The 21,071-nt window shown below is 50.8% G+C and overlaps 1 protein-coding gene across 17 annotated transcripts in view; it reads left to right on the top strand.

The window, feature by feature from the left end:
* TNS3 (tensin 3) overlaps positions 1-21,071 on the top strand; it is a 309,033-nt gene that overhangs the window by 127,585 nt on the left and 160,377 nt on the right. For 13 of the 17 annotated variants that reach the window (XM_031665397.1, XM_031665393.1, XM_031665405.1 and 10 more), the window contains 2 exons: positions 17,829-17,881; positions 20,240-20,411. In XM_031665397.1, the coding sequence (XP_031521257.1) occupies positions 20,262-20,411 (150 nt within the window). In that variant the 5' untranslated portion in view covers positions 17,829-17,881; positions 20,240-20,261. Of the gene's footprint in view, positions 1-5,951; positions 6,517-17,828; positions 17,882-20,239; positions 20,412-21,071 lie in introns of those variants that run through there. The other 4 variants (XM_031665402.1, XM_031665403.1, XM_031665404.1 and 1 more) reach the window with 2 other exon arrangements.

Raw genomic sequence — 21,071 nt, 5'->3', positions numbered from 1 at the left:
GGGACATTGGTTTCATAACTATCCAGACACTTCAAGTCCCTTTACCTTTGACAAGATAGTTTCTTTTTTGGAAAGGGGATAAAATATGCTTAAATAGAAAAAGATGGAATGGGTTTCACGTTTTGTATGTTTTCTCTTCTCTGGGATGATGCATGTGGTCCTGGAAGTCACAGCACTTTCTAGAGGAAGTCCTAGCGATGTGGACCCCAAAGCATGTGGCATCTCTGGGTGTTTATCCCGAGGCAGCCACTAAGAATGTTCACATTTTAAACTACAGAATGTTTCTCATAGCATCATTCATAAGGGTGGACAATTGGAGACCAAAAAACATGCAGTTAAAGGGGGATTATGTTCCATCTGGACAATCGGGTACCATGCCACTATTAAAAATTGCAGTGCAGAAGAAAATATAGTGATATGGACATAAAATACCATTTGGCTTTTAAATAAGTATGGGTGGAAGAAATTCAGTAGGGGTCCATCCTGTTTGGCTAAAGTTGGTTATCTTGGGGTATGGGAGGGAGGGAGAGGCTGATTCTGTCTGCTTCTTTTTGTGTATGTCTACTTTCTGAATTTTCTATAACAGAGTAACTTTTATCATAAGAATGAAGGTGAGTGGTACTCGTTATTTAAAAAGCTGGGTCTCAGAGCTCGCTTCCCAAGGGCAGTGAGGCCCTGATCTTCACCCACAGGGGTCTATACAGGCTCCTCAGATGGCCTGGGGCCTGCGTGCCTGGGGTCTGACTCCCGAGCTGCAAGCCCGCACTTGCGGGAGGGGCTGGGGGGACTGCTTGTTCCTCATGCAGAAGCCTTCATCTGTGGTCGGCTTCTGCTCACGGGAGACGGCTTGAGCAGCCCCGTTTTTCACAGCTCATCCCAGTGCAGACTGATTTTATTTCGTCTTGTTTTATATTACATTTTATTATCATTTTCAGATCCAATTTGTACAGGACATCTAATCTCTCTGAGATAGAAATGAGGGGAAAAAAAGGTTGGGGCATCCAGGAGGTACGGCATTCTAAACTCGAGCCACTGACTCGTGAGGCACTTCCAGATGGAAGCCTCAGAGGTTAGAGGACACATCTGTCCCCATGTTTAAAAGGGAAGAGGATGCCCTGTGCTCAGCTAGTGAAGCTGCCCTTTGGCAGAGCCCCAGGTGACTGACGTGCGTGTGGGAGTGGGGAGGAGCCGTGGGCCCTGGCCTAGAGCACTGATCCTGGGCAGATGTGGCCTCAACTGACTAACCAGATGACCTTGGATAGGTCTGTTAGATACCAAGGACATTATTTCCTCATCTGTAAGAAATTGAGTAAGATCGCTCGTGTTTCTGTGTAGTGTAAACGTCATGTATGTGGCATATTGACATTATTTCAGAATGAGACACATTGTCTCAATAGGTTTTAGGATTGACCTGAGCAAACATACTTCCTTTTTTTTGGTGCCTCAGACTATATCCTCTTCCCAGAGTCTCCTGATAGGCTCAGGCTTCTGCTTGTGAGCTGCTCGGAGCAAGTGCGGGGTGCTCCTCAGGACAGTGCTGGGTCCCTGTCATTGTCCCTCTTTTTACACATGAGGACACTGAGGGGACAGGGCTCACTGACTGCCCAGAGTACCCTGTCTGTAGGGCAGAGCTAGGATTTGAGCCGGGCTCCCTGCCTCCAAGTCCTTTCCCGTGGTCCTTCAACTGTAATACGCTCTGCCTCTGCAGAAAGGATGAGTAGTGGCGGATGGGTGGAGGGCACCATAGTGTGTAGTGGTTGGAGGGGACTGATTCGGAGTTCCATAGAAATAGGGAGCATTCTAGGTGCTTGAGTGGCAAGAAACCATGGTGATGATGGGTTTTTGATAGCTTGGGTTTCAGAAGTGGTAACGAAGTTAATTTAGTGGAGAAAGTGGGAAGATGAAATGGAGAGTGATTAGGAGGAGTGGCCTCTTGGAGGCTGTTGATGCTATTTGGATTGAGAAGGACCTGTCTCTGAGATTGGTTGCCTATCCATGGCATGTGTGTGGAAGTGGGGAGGAGCTGTGGGCCCTGGCCTACAGCACTGCTCCTGGCCATACGTGGCTTCTGCTGACTAACCAGATGACCTTGGACAGGTCAATTAGATATCAAGGACATCATTTCCACACCTGTAAATAGAGAACATTTCAGTGAGGAATTGAGTAAGATCACTCACACATCCCCACTCCATCTTCAGTGGAATTACCCAGCTAGCTTAGAATGAACCATGGCAAGAGTATTTACACCACAGGAATGGACAGAGGATATATCGAGGTGGTTGCCTCTCCCCTCTTCTCCCCTGTCCTCTCCTCACCTCTACCAGCACACCTCCAGGGAGAATGATATGGGAAGAATTGGGCCCACACTGAATATTTTAAAAGTCATTTATAAAGAAAGTGAGATTATCATTTTCTTAAAAGAAAGGGGTAAGGTAGAGAGAGAGAAAGTTACTAGGCTACTGAATTGTCCTACACAATGGGAGTCCTTGGAAGACAGTCTCGTTAATGTCATTCACTGATTCTCATAACCTTCGAAAGGACTGAGAAACACCCGAGAAGGAAGAGCTGAAAGCGTCGTTGAGGAACCAGGACCCGTTGTTACCCAGCTGGTTCTTACTCTTGGAGCTCCATATGTGGAGGGGGTTGGCTGAGGTGAGCATCAGGCGCTGGGCAGTGAATGTCTGTTGTACGTGTGCTTGCCAGGCCTGGACGTGTACGTGCTGGTCCTTGCACATTCCCTGTTGCTGTCTCAGCATCATTTACTTCCTCATCTTCAGGGAACCTGATTCTGTTGGCTTTGTCTTCCTTCTCCTCACATCCTGAATGGATGCCCTCCTGGCCTTTGTTGACTGCCCCAATAGTAATAATGTAATATACTAGTAAAAGCTGGCACGGGTTGAGCATGTGAGGTGTTCCAGGCACGGTATTAAGCATTTTGCATGCTTACCTTACTTGATCTCCCCAGAACTCTGTGTTATGTGCCATTTCTACCCCCATTCTCCAGGTGGGGAATCTGAGGCTTCTAGAGGAAGAATATCAGGGGGGATGCTGGTGAATGTTTAACAGAGACTTTCCAGGTAAAAGCTCGGTCAGCAGTGTTTGCTGATTTCTTTGGTATAAATACTCCCCCCACTGCTGATTTCGACCTCCGACCTGATGTCTGGGAAGTGCAGCCTGGGTTCCTGGAGCCTGCTGGAGCCACTCCTGATGCCACTAACAGATGAGGTCCAGGTCAGCAGCTGTCTGCTCTTGGGCCTGACATTTCCACCTATCTCGTTCACTGCCCAGTGTTCTCTTTCCATTAATCTTACTGCTGCTACCACTAAACCTGGTTAAAAACAATTGGGATTGTGTCACTCCCCTATGCAGAAACTTCTGAAGGACACCTTTCATAGTCATGAATTCATCACCTGGCATTTGGGCTCCATGAGCCCTGGCTTGAGCCTCTTTCTCATGCATCCTGTGAGCATGGCATGTGCCACTCCTGGCTGCCCCACCCACCACACACAGTGTGCCAGATTTCTCTGCCCAGATTCTGTCCCCTGGAGGAATTTGCTCCTTCTACCCCACCTCTGCCACAGGTGCCCACTTCGTATCAGATGCTTTCCAGCCGTCGTGGCCTATCCCAAGAGCTGCCCCGATGGATCCACAAAGTGGCTGGGGTTTCTAGAGCTGGAGATGAGCTCTTCTTCTCCCAAGTGCCTATCACCGCCACCTCTGGCACTGCCTTCTCTCTCCTTTATGGGGTCTTAAATGTGTACTTATCTGGCACCTCCAGGACAGGATTCTCATCCATTCAGTTTTCAGTCCGTGCTGGTCTTTCCCCTCTGTCACACTTGTGTTCTCCCTGCAGTGCCTGAAATGGGCTAGCCCTCCTGCAAATACTTGCTTGCATTTGTGGATATGAAAGGGAAGCAGGGCTGCTCAGAGCCCTCTCTGCTTGTTCTTTCCTGGATTATCCATGTGAATCTGATTACTGCAGGCTAAGCTCCAGGTTAAGGCTGCTCTGTTAGTGTCAGTGCAATTCATTAGCTCTTCATTCTAAAGCAAAAGCCCTACTGTGCCCTTCTGGGTGTGGAGGCCGGTATGGTCCTGGCCTTAGTTGGGGTGATCCTCTCAGCATTCTCTGGGCAGCCCTTTGCCCATCAGAGCTGGCCAGGCTGGGGTGGGTGAATTAGGCCCTTCCCTCAGCCTTGCAAACATTGAGCTACGGTATGGAACCAGCTGCCTGCAGGACCAGGGACCTATCTCTGTGGCCCATGGTGGCCAGCATCTGTGGGTCTTGCCCCCCTCAGCACCCGCGACATCCCATGTGGACAGGACCAGGTGTCTGTATGCTAGGGGTTTGGTGGGACAGTCCGTGGAATGCCTGTGCTGTGCCCTGAGGGGCTGATCTCCAGGCTCTCTGCAGGGGGATCTGTGTGTTTGTGTGGGACATCTAACAGGACAGAACGCAGCGCTGCAGGGCACACTCCAGAGTGAACTCAGCAGACATAACCCTTCCCACCTGCCGCAGAGCACTTTCAGACTCCTGAGATGACTGACGTTAACACGAGCTCATTAACAACGTTGTCACCTTCTAGAGAAGGCATTTCCTTCCCAGGCCGCCCTTGCTGACTTGCTGACCTATGACTGGGAGCCCCCTGCCTGGCTCTGCCTGGCTGTCCGCTGCCTGCGGTTGAGGACACTCCCATTGGGGTGCTTTGGGAGAGCTGGCTCTCTAGGCCTTGGCCTGTTTTCTGTCACCATGAAGTAAGGAATAAACTGGTCTGTCCTCAGGGCGCCACACCCTGCCCAGCTGTTGCCCCCCAGAGCAGCCTCTCCCCATGGCCTTTCCTCCATTGTAAAATGCTGGGCGTTGGACTGGAAACAAGCATGCAGCCTCCTCTCTCCCCGAGGGCTGATGTTGAGTGCTGCTGGCTTGGTCTTGGTGCCTTGCGGCATCTTCTTAGCCCCCACAGAGATCCTGGGAGGCTGGTGGTGTTGTCAACTCGTTTCACGGAGGTGGAAACCAATGCTCAGAGGAGTTAAAGTCCTGTTTAGTGTCTCCGGGTCTGATGACTGTGGCCAGTAAAGGGACAGGTGGTCCTATTTTGACCCCTTGCCGTCACTGCTCTGTCTGCCCCTGCCAAATGGTGGGCAGGTGGCAGGAAGCGCAGGCCGCCCTGTGGAGCTGAGCCTGGTCTGAGCAGTGCACCCCTGGCTAGTTATAAACTGGGCCCCCCACTTTGTGTTCAGCCTGGAAGGAGATACCACGTGGTTTCCAGTGGAACGGGTGCCCCCAGAACACCCTGCCCACTGATATGGTTATGCTGGGGGCCCAGTGAGGCCCTCCCCACCTCCCTTCCCTTGGTCCACTTTTCTATGTGAAGAAATGTTTTCATTATGAAATAGCTGATGAAAATAAAAGAATGTAAGTGCACGTAAGATGTTACAAAAAAGCACACACAAATCTCCCTGTCAGTTAAAGGGACGTGACTGACCATGTAGTCATGAGATCAGTGAAATCAGTTTAAACAGCTGCCTGGGTGAATCTAACAGCTGAGGACACGATGTGGCCCGGGCTGGCCGCCCTTCCTCTCAGCTCTGAGTGCTAAGTGAGTAATTAAACCCACCTCAGGCAGTTCCGGGAGCCTTTGAAGTCCCTGTGTCACTAAGATCTGCTGTGTATCCAGCCTCCATCTCCCGTTTTGTAACTCAGAACCTGTCTGGGGCCTCATTCCCATAACTGAGGTTTCACTGCATACCTTTCCTTCTCTCTGGCCCGGCCACTCTGTCTTTAACCCTGTTTTTGTGTTGTTTCTTGGTTTGGTTTTTATTTTAAAAACTTTATTTAATTATGTCGAATTCATTCGATGAGTCATCTCAAATTCTATTTGGAATGAAGTGGAGCAAAAATGAACTAAGGAAGGAAGTGGTAAAGGAGAGAATGGGGGTGGGGGAGAGGAAGGAAAGAGGGAGGGAGGAAGGCCAGTGGGCATCAGGCATCTGTTATCTGGGATACAGAGGTGAGTAACCCACCCTCCCAGCAACTCGAAGGAGGTTTTGTTTTCCCTGGGGGAACTTTTGAGAAGCCACTTTTGTGTCCCCCACGTCTAACTCCTAGAGGCGGTTCTCCTTAGTGGCTGGTCCCCAGGAAGGCACAGCCACTCAGCTTCCTGGTCAGAGGGCTCTCCCCGTGAGCGCTGTTTTTGTTCCTGTCCCGCAGGCCCTTGGCAGGCTGGCCCTCAGCCCCAGGCAGACATTGCCCTGTGAGCTCCGTGCCTGCGTGCTCACTCTGGGACCGGGCACACCTGCCCACTGCTCCTGGCTGTGGTCCTGGGGACTCCCACGCTTACCAGGCTTTCCCACCTGGTGGGCTGTTCCAGCTGCCTCCTTTATGCCCAGAGTTGCCGAGACATTAACGTGAAGAGGGGTGTGCTTGACTAAAGCAGGGGAAGGAGCAAAACGTAGGAGGAGCTGTTTCTGGAAGGGAAAAGCAGCCCTGGCCGGTGGCCTCTGCCCAGGCCTAGCAAAGTAAGTTCCCAACTCCCCATGTGCCGCCTCTCAGCCAGGCTGGCACTGGGCACTTTGTCTGTCCCTGGCCGCCCTCCTCTGTGGCCTCCGGTACTGACTACTTTGCAGTGAAGGGGCATTTCCGAATCATTTTCCCCCTCTCACCTCAATGCTGCAGATGTTCGGTGGGATCTTCTGTCCTGAGGAGCGTCCGCCCCACCTGCCCCTTCTTGGGAAATTTATTTGTGAGAAGAGCAAAGGGGAGCTTCCGACTTCTTTGGAAATGCTCACATCTCTGTGTCCTCCCCGACCATGGCTTACCTCTCCCTGCTGCCAGTCTTCCTGAGCTGCCTCTTTCCATATGGTTCCAAACCAGCCTGAGCTCCTGGCCAGGGAGGCAGGATCCTGTGACTATTTAGTTACAAATAAATAGAGATCTAATCTTAGCCTGTTGTTTCTCATAGTTGAACATGAAGGCAAAATGACAAGATGACTTTATTTTAGTTTCCCAGGCTCCATGGGGTGTATTTTCTCCGGCAGTTCCTAACGATTGCTGCTTATGTTTACAAGCATTAAGCAGAAAATCAAGTTGGGCAATCCTGATAATTAATTGGTTTCTGGCATTCTTGTTCTGGAAGGGAAAAAATGTCTTATTAGCGGTGTGGCTTTGGGAAAATCACTTGCCCTCTCTGAGCCTTGTTTCTCCTACTGTCAACTGGGCAATGTGGTCACAGCTGGTTTTGTGATCTAAGGGGGAATCTCAATAACTTGTGGATAAAGTGCATTTCCAGGGCCTCACACAGGCCTGACACAGAAATAAGATGATGGAATAAGTAGCTAATATTTCCTTGGCACTTATTAGTGGCCAGGCACTGTTCTAAGCCCTATGTATATGTTTCCTTATTTAATCATTCCAAGAATGCTGTTTTTATCTCCTTTTTCTAGATGAGGAAACTGAGTCACACAGAGGGCAAGTAAATTCCCAAGGTCAGACAGTTTACTCGAGCAGTGGAGCTCGCTGCCTACCCAGGCATTAGTATTCCAAAGGGTGGGTGCTGAACCCCCAACTCATATGTGCTGGGTGGTGGAGGAATCAATGAAGGATGAGCAAATAAATGCCTTGAAATTTGCCAGCTGAATGTTGTTCAGGTTGTTGCTTTTGAAAAAGGTTTTACATTTATTTCTTCTCCATTTGCCTGGAGAAACAAAAACAGAATGTGCAGTGGTGTCTCATCCCAACCTGTTTAATTGTCTCCACCCCGTACATAGCCTGGCAGCTGTGATCTGTGTCTCTCGTCACCAGGCCCTGCATAGTCCTGCTTCCTTGTGGATTTGTCCATGGCTGTTGTTTCTTTTGATTTATTTATTTGAGATAGAGTCTCACTCTATTGCTTAGGCTGGAGTGCAGTGGCACCATCTTGGCTCACTGCAATCTCTACCTCCCGGGTTGGAGCGATTTTCCTGCCTCAGCCTTCTGAGTAACTGGGACTACAGGCACGCACCACCATGCCCGGCTAATTTTTTGTATTTTTAGTAGAGACAGGGTTTCTCCATGTTGGCCAGGTTGGTCTCGAACTCCTGGCCTCAAGTGATCCACCTGCCACAACCTCCCGAAGTGCTGGGATTACAGACGTGAGCCACTGCGCCTGGCCTTTTGTTTCTTTTTACAGAGCTGTTTACAGTGCTAGTTTTCAGGCCTGATCAGTCTGCTAGGAGCAGCGCACAGGTCCTGGGGACACCCAGGGGAGCTGATATTCTCACTGCAGGCTTAGGTCTTGCTGGGATTCGTAACATGACGTCCATAAAAGGGCTTCTTTTTCTTTTTTTTTTTGTAGACAAAGTCTCAGGCTGGAGTGCAGTGGCACGATCTCAGCTCACTGCAACCTCTGCCTCCCAGGTTCAAACAATCCTCCTGCCTCAGTCTCTCAAGTAGCTGGGATTACAGGCATCTGCCACTACACCCGGCTAATTTTTTTTTTTTTTTTTTTTTTTTTGAGACGGGGTCTCGCTCTGTCGCCCAGGCTGGAGTGCAGTGGCCGGATCTCAGCTCACTGCAAGCTCTGCCTCCCGGGTTTATACCATTCTCCTGCCTCAGCCTCCCGAGTAGCTGGGACTACAGGCGCCCGCCACCACGCCCGGCTAATTTTTTGTATTTTTTTGGTAGAGACGGGGTTTCACCGTGTTAGCCAGGATGGTCTCGATCTCCTGACCTCGTGATCCGCCCGTCTCGGCCTCCCAAAGTGCTGGGATTACAGGCTTGAGCCACCGCGCCCGGCCGACACCCGGCTAATTTTTGTATTTTTGGTAGAGACGGGGTTTCACTGTGTTGGCCAGGCTCGTCTTGAACTCCTGACCTCGTGATCCCTTGCCTTGGCCTCCCAAAGTGCTGAGATTACAGGTGTGAGCCACCATGCCCTGCCAAGGGCTTCTTTTCTTTCCGGTTCACCAAAAGCCAGTGAGGACAAGGAGAGGCAGGGAGCAGGGTGCCATGTTTAATCTACCCTGGCTCAAGGATCCTGGCACTGCCCTGCCCCCATATTGGCCCCTGGTTAAGCATGAGCAAAGGTCAGTGCTAGTCACTGCTTCTTTGGCCAGCCCGGACTGTAGCTAGAGGCCTGGCAGAGAGTGGAGACCTGCTTTCTGCCAGTGGTCAGAGCCTCCCTGGGAAGAGGGTTGGTCACCTCTGCTCCAGGGTCTTGGTCTTAGGGAGGCAGAGATGCTAAGGGGACGGCTTCTTAAAGGGTAGTCTTGGGGAATTACATGCGAAACCACTTAAAGAATGTGTATTACCATTTTCAGTACTTGAGTAGGCACAGGATACTGAGTTCAGCTCAGTGGGTGAGAAAAATCCGTAGTTTATAGACATGTGTATCCAAGCCACACTGTTAGTCTTTACCAAGCTCTCAAGCTGGTACTTAACCACTTTGCTATTCTGTGGGCACTGCCTTCCTAAATAGGCCCCATTTATTCCATGTTATAGCCTTGGGAAGGAGCAGATGTCACTGCTTTTCATCCTACTCTTCTTTTAGATAAGCCTGTTAAAGTCGATGGGTACATTTATTTTTGTTAATCCGAAACTAAAGCTAACTAGCTGTCTGTTACTAAAATCTAACAACAGCATCCTCATGCCTCTTCAGATGGTCAGATGAGTCCGTAGCCACTTTGGGGTTAGTGGTTCATTTCTTCCTTTCTTCATTCTGCAGACTGCTGTGCTGGGCGGCTGCTGTGTGCAGGGTGCGGCCCGAGAGCCTAGACATAGCTCTGGGAGCTGGACTGCCAGAGTCTCTGCTGGATCCACATAGGAGGGGGCTGTAGAGCTCAGACGAGAATTCACAGTTAGTTGTTTTTTTGCGGCTGTGGTCAGCACAGTAAAGTAGACCAGGGCTGGGCGTGGTGGCTCACACCTGTAATCCCAACACTTTGGGAGGCCGAGGCGGGCGGATCACCTGAGGTCAGGAGTTCAAGACCAGCCTGGCCAACATGGTGAAACCCTGTCTCTACTAAAAATAGCTGGGTGTGGTGGCTCGCGCCTGTAATCCCAGCTACTAGAGGCTGAGGCAGGAGAATCACTTGAACCCGGGAGGTGGAGGTTGCAGTGAGCCAAGATCACCCCACTGCACTCCAGCCTGGGCAACAGAGTGAGACCCTGTCTCAAAATAAAAAAAAAAAAGGAGACCAAAGTGGAAAGGAACATATTAATGGCATCCCGACTCAGGTCAGGTAGGGAGATCAAATTCTGCTTTGCTGGGAAGTTGCCATCTGAGCCAAGTGCTTGAGAAATCACAGGAGTTAACCAGGTAAAACTGGGATACATGAATGAGGAGCATTCTAATCTGTCTGTGGTATGTGCAAAGACCCTGGGGCAAGAGGAAGCAGAGTGGGTAAGGTAGGGACAGGGAGTGAGGGAGGCACAGGAGGAGGCAGGGACTGGCTCACCCAGGGCTCTGAGGAGCAGGCTGAGCATCTATCTGCCTTTCACCCCATGGCAATGGGACGTCAGTGAAGGATGCTCCATTTGAAATGCCGCACTGGCATTAATTGCACGATCTAGTCTTGGTTTGCTGCAGCTGAGCTCTACTCTTCAGACTGCCTTCCACCTGCAGGATACGCACCTGTGCCAGGCACACAGTATTGAATGTTGAGCAGTGACTTCCCTGGGCAATGGAGATTCTGTACAGTTTAACTGGACGCATCGGCAACATACAGTGCAAGGCTCAGGGACAATCTGCAGTGAGCAAGGCTGGCTTGTTAGTCTCAGGCAGGCATTGGACAGTTTTGTCTTTATTCTATGAACAGCCTCACAAGGGAGACAGCATTGTCCCGTTCCACAGATGGGCCCCCTGAGGCTCATGAATGCCCTGGCCCAAGATTCTGAAGCTGGCAGGTGGTGGGACTCGCACCCAGGACTACCTGATGCCAGATTTCATTACTATACTGTGAGGTTTTGGAATCTTTTTTTTTTTTTTTTGAGACGGAGTCTCGCTCTGTTGCCCAGGCTTGAGTGCAGTGGTGTGATCTCAGCTCACTGCAAGCTCCGCCTCCCGGGTTCACACCATTCTCCTGCCTCAGCCTCCCGAGTAGCTGGGACTACAGGCGACTGCCACCGCACTAGGCTAACTTTTTTGTGTTTTTAGTAGAGACGGGATTTCACCATGATACTGATCTCCTGACCTCTTGATCCACCCACCTCGGCCTCCCAAAGTGCTGGAATTACAGGTGTGAGCCATCACGCCCGACCCAGGTTTTGGAAACTTTTGATTTGTTCAAACAAGCAGTCAAAGGGCATAGGTTAAAAAAAGAACCAAATTCTAGCTGGGCACGGTGGCTCACGCCTGTGATCCCAGCATTGGATGCCGAGGTGGGCAGATCGCCTGGGGTCAGGAGTTCAAGAGCAGCCTGGCCAACATGGTGAAATCCTGTCTCTACTAAAAATACAAAAATTAGCCAGGTGTGATGGTGGGCACTTATAATCCTAGCTACTCGGGAGGCTGAAGCAGGAGAATCGCTTGAACCCAGGAGGCGGAGGTTGCAGTGAGCTGAAATCGTACCACTCCACTCCAGCCTGTGTGGCAGAGAGAGACTCTGTTTCAAAAAAAAAAAAAGAGAATCAAATTCCCACCAGAGTTGGGCTCTTGTCTAGAAGATGACAAGCTTGTCTAGAAATTAACTGGCCTGTCAAATAGGGGGTCCCAGATCCTCACCTGTGGAGAAGAACATCAAACCAGCTGGGATCCCACCCCACCTAAGGAGGATCCCATGTCTCCCTGGGACGTCATGGACTTCCAGGAAGTTTTGTTGCAGAGGGAATGGGGCCTGTGTCCTTCACTCTTCCCTCTTCGCTGTGCTCCCCCTCTGCATGCCCCACATGGGTGAGTGCGAGGAGGCTGCTGGCTGTTCTGGTGGATGTGCTTACTCCTGCCCAGGTGGTGGCCGTAGTGTTGATGTGGCAGCCAATGGAGCGGCTGCAGGGATGGCTGCTCTGGAAATGTGCTTTGGCATTGACCTTGAGGAATCTCCAGTGGCCCTTTCAGTCCCAGCAGTCCATGGCCTCCCCTCCTTCTGCCAGGGCCCCGGCCTCCTGCTGTCCTCTCTGCCTTCGTTAGGTGGATGTGCTTGGCTTTTCCTTGGGTCTTCTCCCAGATGTGCAGAAAGACTCTTTGAAGCTCAGGTCTTCCTTCTGATCAGGCCTGCCCTCCTAAGCAAGAAGCCGCAGGTCATAGTGGAAAGCATGGTTCTCATAGAGGTACTAGAGCGAGCATCACCACATGTTCTAAAGCTGTCTGCTGGTCTCGGCAAATGGCACGTGGCGGGGTGCGGCGCTGTGGAATGGGATGAGGCTTTAGGGTGGGGTCTTTAGGGTGAAGCCTAGGGTGTGCTAGGATAACGCACTGCAGGATGGAGCCCTGCAGGAGGGCACAGAGGGACTGAGAGCTGTAGGGTCACTGTGGGACCGTGTGCCACAGGGCCACTGTGAAAAGCAGGTTTGCCCTAGTGTGCCATGTGTGGATTGCTAACTCTAAGGTGAGGTCAGGACATGAGCGCACAGTCCTGGAAAGAGGAAGAAGATGAGGCCAAGGTGAGTGGAGGACCTTTCCCAAGGCTGCAGGTGCCAAACTGTGGACCCTGAATTTGGACCCAGAGTGCCTGATGTGGAGCCTATGTGCTTTGCCGTAAGGCTAAGCTACTTTCTCCCAAAAGAGGTGTTTTTGCCTTCCTTCCGCTTAGTCTGCTCTCACCCACTGCATGTGACACACTAGGAAGTGCTCTGTCCTGGGCAACAGAGCAAGACTCCATCTCTAAACAAACAAACAAACATATGTGGTACCAGAGTGACCCTCCAGGCAGTGCATCTAACTCTTTATCTGAGGAATGCCTCGCCTCACTTTTCACTGACTGACTCAGGGAGTCCAGGGCTGGGATGGTCTCCAAGTGTTTGATCCACCGCTGTCATTTTACCAGAAGAGAAAGGGAGGTTCGTGACCTCATCGAGCCCATGGGGCCAGTTTGTCACGTGGCCAGGATGAGCTCCAGGACCTGTAGAAGGCAACGGCTTCTATAGAGCTGTCTGGCCGGGCACAGAAGCACACGCCAGTGATCCCAGCACTCTGGGAGACCGAGGCCAGTGGATTGCTTGAGCGTCAGACCAGCCTGGACAACATGGCGAGACCCCCATCTCTACAAAAATAAAAATAAAAATTAGCCGTATTTGGTGGCACATGCATGTAGTCCCAGCTACTTGGGAGGATGAGGTGGGAGGATCATCTGAGCCTGAGAGGTCACTGAGAGGCTGCAGTCATCCGTGATCACGCCACTGCACTCCAGCCTGGGCGACAGTGAGAGCTTGACTCAAAAAAAAAAAAACAAAACTGTGATCACGCCACTGCACTCCAGCCTGGGCGACAGTGAGAGCTTGACAAAAAACTAAAGTAATAAAAAAAAAAAAAAGCAGCCTGGAACAGGGCAGTCTTTGCAGGCTTACCTTTTGTAGGTTTAACCTTAACCACAGATTCTACCTGGGCCTCCCTTTTCCCTTTCTCTTATTTGGGTGTTGAAGGCTGTGATAAGTGCATGCCAACAGGGGCACAGGTGAGGGAGGCATGGGCTGGGCAGAGGCTGGGTGGGAGGCTTTGCTGCCTGGATTTTTTCACCCTGGAAAACAAGAGAACAAAAGAAGCAACTTGTGTTTCTATCTCGTGGGAACTCTAATCACGAAGGGCTTGGATTTGATCGCCATCGGCGATGGGACCACGAGGAAAGCACCGGAAGGCTTCTGAGGACGTGAGTGGGCAGTTCTCTTTTCAAAACACCTAGAGACAGTGAGTTTGCAACACAGATTGGCAGGACTGGTGCCTACAAGTAGAGTTTTCTAAACCTAGTATGAGGTTAGGATTTCTGGCTTCTCAAGAGCCAGGTTTAATAAACCTATAGCAAGTTAGCTTCTCAGTCATCCTTCAGTCATGAAATGCATTATGGTGCACACAGAGGGTTTAGATGTGTGCAACCCAAGTGTAGGTATATTCTTTACTTTCAGATAAAGACTCATAGGGACATCGTATCCCTGAGTCTCCTGTTGACAAGCACAATATTTCAGAATCTCTTAGCAGCAGTTCCAGTTCAGTATGGGGCTTGGTTCTCATTTTAGTCTAAGCCAAGGCAGCTGAGGGGGTTCTAGCCCAGTGTGTCAGGGGGACCTGTCATAGGCATGTCCTCTGCTTGATTCCAGATTTAACCCCTGCATGATTCAGGGGGATTTTAGTGCACATCAGATCTCAGACGCTGACTTGGAAGTGATGGAAGGGCCATAGCTTCTCTCTCCTTTTTGGCACAGGGCTAGAAAAGCTGCCCCAAGCAAGTCTTTTATCCTCACTGACGTTCGTGTGATTCAGGGGCAGTCTGTGCAGGAGAGGGCGTGGACCACCTGAAGCCAGGAGATGGAAGAAGTGCACACTTTTGGCGTCAGAAAGTGCTACTGCAGCTTAACTGTGGGATTCCAACACATCTGCCCACCAAATCCTCGTTTCCTCATCACCATCCCTATGTTACCAACCTGTAACATTTAACATGGAGATGGTGATACCTGCTTACTGGGGTTTCTGCTGGGCTCCATGCAATGCTTTTCAGGGTTGTGCTGTGGAAGCTGCTGAGCACCACATGCCTTGGAGGTGGCCAGGCCTGGCTTTGCACGTCTGGACTGGAGGCATGAGGTGGACAGATGCGGGTCTGGGGCTGGGGATGTGAGTGGGTGTTGAGCTCTCTATGTTCTTGGAGGGTGGCCCTGAGATATGCTGGGTCTCGCCTTGATCTTAAGTGGATGTAGACTTACATAGCAAATTGGGTATGTTGGGGGCGGGCTGAGTTCCTCCTTCCTGCCCCTCTTCCCAATGCAGAGGTTAAGGAAGGAGTGTCTCTGGGCGATGCTGGGGCACTTTACAGGAACCCTGTGTTTCCGAACACTTGATGTAAGCAACTTTGTGCAATTCAACACTCTTTCTGACTTTTCACCAGCTCAGGTGCTGGGGCCTCCCTGTGGTGACAGCACAGATTACAGTTTCCTCCATTGGCCTTGACCTTAGAAATTATGTAACTATTGATTTAAAAGAGTTTCTTTTGGTTTGTTTTTTTGGCAGTGGTTGCAATTTGTATGGTTTCGGGGTTTGAACACTTAATGCTGAATTGGATTCAGAGATTATTGGATTGAGAAGATCCCGTGGCTCTGTTTGACCTGCCCTTCTCACTCTGCAGCTGAGGAAATGGGCCCTGGGTTCTGTTAGGGACAGCAGAGTCCTCATGCCTTCCGGGACCCCTGTCTCCTTCCCTCCTGCTGTCAGGGCCCCGCCTGAGGGACGGTGACACTCCTACCCCATCACGTTGGTGCCAGCAGTGAGCAGTTATGTATTTGTGTGGTTGTCATCTTGGAATGATGTGCAATATGAGAGTTAAATAGCTTTGCCAATGAGTTATCATAATGCTGTTTATATGTTAAGTTGCATGCTAGTCTTTTATGGTAAAATGAGTGACATAGGGTCTGAAGTGGCAGCCCACTTGTAGGAACTGGGCCAGTATACTCCAGCATGGCATTGCGATGGGAGTCACTGTATTTTGGATGTGTGGTCTGGTCAAGATGTGGGACACATATAGTCAGATCCTGGTGGGTTCATGTAAGACCCAGGACCATGGCCGGTCAAACTCCTTACTGTTCTCCCCTGAGATGTAGGCTTATTGAATACTTTTTTGAAGTAGATGGGACCCTGGTTAAGCTGAGTTTCCCCATGATGGGATTGGTTCTATTAGGATTGCATCTGTGCTGCTTGAATTTGAGTGTTACATGTATAGATTGTATGAATTAACCTAAACAGGTTTTTGATGTATCATTTCCTTACCTTTTCGGAGACTTCATTTTAGTGCATTCGGTTTGCCTCTGGGATTGTATTCTAAATACTTTTTTTTTGTTTTGTTTATTTGTTTGGGACAGGGTCTTGCTCTGTTGCCCAGGCTGGAGTGCGGTGGCACGATCTTGGCTCCCTGCAACCTCCACCTCCCGGGTTCAAGTGACTGTTGTGCCTCAGCCTCCCGAGTAGCTAGGTTTACAGATGCATGCCACCACGTCGGCTAATTTTTATATTTTTAGTAGAGATGTGGTTTCATGATGTTGGCCAGGTGGTCTTGAACTCCTGGCCTCAAGTGATCCACCCGCCATGGCCTCCCAAAGTGCTGGGATTACAGGTGTAAGCCACTGTGCCCGGCCTTATTCTAAATACTCTTTATACACACTGATAAGTTGTCCTCTGAAATCTTGCATCCATTTATATTTCACCAAAACTTTAAAAAATGTTTTCAAAATTTTTATTTTTGCTGCTCTACTAGGCAAAAGAATGGTCTCTGGTTTTGTAGCTATCTAGTCTGAGCTATGAAAGGCTTTAGGTTAGGGCTTTGAGAAGATCATAGGAACATGTTTGGAGGCTCCTGCAGCTATGTAGGCACAGGGGATGAGCAGGTGGTGCAGCTCAGAAGTCAGGGGTGGGTGGAGTCTGGAGACCACGGGACTTCACTTGAGCAGGTCTGTCCAGCATGGGCAGTGGCCATCTGGTGCCCGGCTGGGTTCCAAGCCATTGACAGAATTCCCTCAGTGAATCCCTGGACAGCTCTGTGAGAGTGGCCCTGTCTGTTACTATTCTCACTTCAAAAGGCAGGAGACAAATAAGTGGAGTGGCCAAGGGGCTTGCCCAGGAAAAACAAAGAGGAGGTGGACCCAGGGCAGAGCTCGCCGGCACCTTGGTGTAGAACTGAAGAGCACGCCCCTAGATCCTGCCCCTGTTTTGGGAGGCCGAGATGATGATCTCTGCGGTTTTGGGATTGGTGCTAGGCTTTGCACTGGTGTGATTTCAGGAAAACATCTGTATTGTTGGTCTCCGAAATATCCATAGAATTTGTTTTCTGTTCATTTCTTGCCAAAGGAGTCCAGGTGAGCTGCACCTGCCTGAGTGGGATCCCAGGTGTAATTGGGGGTGTTGATGCCTCTGATGGTGGTATCTGTGGGCCTGCGTTAATCGGGGAGCAGGAGGAGTGCCGGAGGCTCTGTGTCCCCCCAACTCGGGGGTCTCTGGGCTCCTGTGTGCCGCATTACCTGGCTTGGGGCAGAAAGAACCTTCGAGGGAGCCCTGTAGGGGGTGTCTTGGTTTCCCCACCCACCTCTGCCATCTGACGAGATCGCTTCCCTCTTTAAGCCCCAATTTCCTCACTTCTGAAATATTGGAGAGCCGCCTTACTCATACAGTTGCTGGGCATTTTTCCTGAAATCGTAAATCTCTGTCACCGTAGTATATAACAACCCTTACACGCAAGGAAGGGTTATATGACTATAAAGTAATGATAACTCGAGTCTTTTATCCCTGTTGAATAGGCTCTTTAAAAAAGAGTAGGTATGACTGAGAATTCCTGAAAGTCACTCATTAATTGGTTCTTTCAAGTAAATAATAGCAGCCATGATAGTCACGGCGCTGATGTCCTCGGGCACCTCCCGTATTGGAGGGCAGGGCACTGTTTGCAGGCTGAGAGATGCCTACCTTGCCCTGAGTGGAGGGTGGCCTCGCTGGCTCCTGTGGAAGCCCATCCTGATGCTGGTTAGTGGCATTGCGTCTACACCATGTTGTGTGCTGCAGCTCACCATGGTGTAGACCCTTCCGAGGTGATAAGGTGGGCCAGTAGTTACGATTGACTTGCTGTTGATGATTAAACTGTGGGACAGCTGTCATTGTTCCCTCTCAGTGGTGTCTGTGCCATGTAAACTGGCAAGAAAGGAAACTTCAAAATGATCCTTGTTTTGTTATTTGCAGGCTCCAGGGAGTTCCACGCTGTCCAGTTCTCTGTGCCGTGATAAACCTCTGGGGTGAGTGTCTGTGTGGGTCATGCATTCCTGTGTCTCTGGCCATAGGTCAGCTCTCCACAGAGGAAACTTGGGCATGGCATCATTTTGTTCTGTAGAAATCATAATTTCTGTTTTGGTTGTAAGCATTGCCAATCAAAGGTGATACAGGCCAGGTTTTCTATCCGTTTTCTAAATGCTGTATCAGGGTCAGAAGCCCAGCTGGTAGAAACACCTGTGATTGTCTTTGAATAAATAATTGCACTGCTGAGGCCTGATTGTGGAAGTGTCACTTTTGGGGGAGATTCCAGGGTGTGCTGGCAAGAGCCTCTTTAGAGCAGATGATGGGGGCCCTGAGCCAGCATCTTCTGGAGAGGCACTCACTACGGATCCTCGTGATTGCAGGAGGCGCTTTATTTCTGTTCTAACAGTGTTCAAAACATTTGAATTGGAATTAAATCCATGTCTGATAAATAAGGTAGAGAAAACAAAATCCTTGGGAATTGTTTGGATGCTGGTTTGAACAAATCAACCTTAAAAAATAAATGTACGGGCCGGGGGTGGGGGGCGGTGGCTCACGCTTGTAATCCCAGCACTTTGGGAGGCTGAGGCGGGCAGACCACAAGGTCCGGAGATCGAGACCATCCTGGCCAACATAGTGAAACCCCGTCTGCTGAAAATACAAAAATTAGTTTGGTGTGGTGGTGTGCGCCTGTAATCCCAGCTACTCGGGAGGCTGAGGCAAGAGAATTGCTTTAACCCAAGAGGCCGAGATTGCAGTAAGCCGAGATTGTGCCACTGCACTCCAGCCTGGCGACAGAGCGAGACTCTGTCTTGAAAAAAATAAAAATAAATGTATGGTATTGGGTGTTTGATGTTATTATTTCTTTTGGAGGTGTGATAATGGCATTGTAGACATTTTAATCAAAAAGGGCCCTTATCTGTTAGAAATCAATACTGTGAGGTTTATAAATGAAATTACATAATATCTGGGATTGCTTTAAAGCCATCAAAGTGGTGGAGGAGATTGCTGGGGGTATTGATGGACAAAGGTTAGCTGTGTGTTGGTGATTTTGAAGTTAGGTGATGGGTACACGGAAGTTTGCAAAACCATCTTATATGGTTTTGAATTTTTCCAAAATTTTAAAACAGAGAGAAACACATAGGAGTAGTAAAAATGAAAACCCCAGAGCTGGTGGCAGCGCTTTGGTGGGACTCAAGCAAACGTCCTGTGCGCCCGTGCCTCTGGCTTCACCTCATGTGGGCACTGATTGGGTTCAACCCCATCCCCTCTCCCTGGATCCTTTTCCACCTCCTCCTGGATACCACCCTCAGCCCTAATGTTAGGAGCCCTCCTGGGGAGGGGCTCAGGTCTCCCTGGGGCCCACAGGGCTGGTGGAGAAGCTCTGGTCTGTGGGAGGCCCTTGTCTCCAGTCACATTGGGTGCCTGGCTCCCATAATGCCAGTCCTGCCCAAGTCCTCAGCCTGCTGGCCATAACATGACCATTTCTGCCCTTTTCCCTCTTCCCTCTTCCCTCCTCCACAGTCTTCATCTCACACTTGGGGGTCTGCCCTGGCCACCTGGGCACCTGGTTGGGTGGCCAGCCCCACATTCTACCCTGCATCCACCTGGTCTGTGGTTAGCTGGGTGGGGTCCCAGCGGGGCTGCATGGAGCTCTTAGCTGTCTGATAGGAGTCTGCTGAACTTCTGCTCAGTAGATGAAAGGCCGCTTTGATTACGCAGCTGCTGAATTCTTCCCCAGCTCGTCCCCTCTCCACATGAGGTCTTGCCTCCTTCTTGGGCCTGCAGGGTCCCCCACGACCATAGCTGGCCACCTCACCAGCCTCATCCTTGGCCGCACCTGCCCCAGGATGCTGCATACAGACACGAGGAGCTGCTTGCTGATGTTTGGCTTCTGCTCGCACCATCCCTGCTTCCTCCCCGCCCCTCCTGGTGCTCCCTCGTGCTGACCTTGACACCTCGGAGTGGGGTTGAGTCTCCCTCTCCAGGAGTCTCGCCTGGGACTCTGTTCCTGCTCCCAGTGAAACCACAAAAAGTCCTTCCCGCCTTCGTGCTTTTGCATCTGAGCCCATGTGTCACTGCTCTGAGTTGCTTTCTCTCTGTGCATTCCCTGCCTGCAGCTTGCAATACCCAGTCATGCCCTGCTAGGAAAATTCGATCTTGTGCCCCTCCCCACACCGCCCACCATTATGGGAACACAGCGTAGAGGCTGTGCACACTGTAAATTCCTGTAGCCGGCCGCCCAGGTGCTGGTGTGAACACCCGGGGGATGAGTGTCCGTCGTCCTCACCTTTTTCCTGGAGGATGAATGTCTGTCGCCTCCTTACTCTGTTTCTGACCTGCCCACTGCTCTCTCACAGGCCTGTCATCCTGAGCCCCATCATGGAGGGTGGCCACGGGCTGGACCTCACCTACATCACGGAGCGCATCATCGCCGTGTCCTTCCCTGCTGGCTGCTCCGAGGAGTCCTACCTGCACAACCTTCAGGAGGTCACACGCATGCTCAAGTCCAAGCATGGGGACAACTACCTGGTGAGTGGTGGGCGGCTCCGGGAGCCTTTGGGCAGGCTCTGCAGCAGGCACTGTGTGGGGACAGGCACCCACAGAACACTGGTTTACACATGAGGGAGAAGCTCAAGGGCCTGGGCTCACACAGCAGTTCATGGCGCCCTCGTCCTCTGTCTCTCTGCGCCACGCCTGGGGAGGAGCCTTATGTGTCTCTGTAGGTAGCTTTCAGGGACACACGACTGCTGAACACGGGGATGGCTGTTGCCTTGTCCCGCACTCATCAGTGAGGCTGGCTCCCCAGTGCCTTGGGACACTTCCCTGGCCAGCCACCCCTGCTCTCCCATGCTGCATCCCTGGTATCAAAAGACAAACTTGTGACTCTCCTCCTGAGCCAGAAATTAGAAAGACAAATTAGGTGGGCGCCCAAGAAACCAGGGGCTGCCCTGGAGACAAGGAGACAGCTTGATTTTCAAAACACACGTGTCAAGTTGATGGTGGAGCCCACATCTGAGGAATAATGCGGAACAGTCTCTCACCATCTTTCACCCTCCGATTGGCCCCTTGTTTTCTGTTCCCATGGTTGCTAACCCAAGTGGAGGCTGACTTCCTTCTGCTGTCAATGGTCACTAATGGGGTTGAATGACAGCTCCCTGGAGCCCTTTCTCTACTTGCCTTCTTATCTCT

The sequence above is a fragment of the Papio anubis genome, chromosome 4 (assembly GCF_008728515.1).
Source record: "Papio anubis isolate 15944 chromosome 4, Panubis1.0, whole genome shotgun sequence".
NCBI lineage: Eukaryota > Metazoa > Chordata > Mammalia > Primates > Cercopithecidae > Papio > Papio anubis.
Note: the sequence above shows the minus strand (reverse complement) of the source record. Positions and strands in the feature narration are given on the sequence as shown.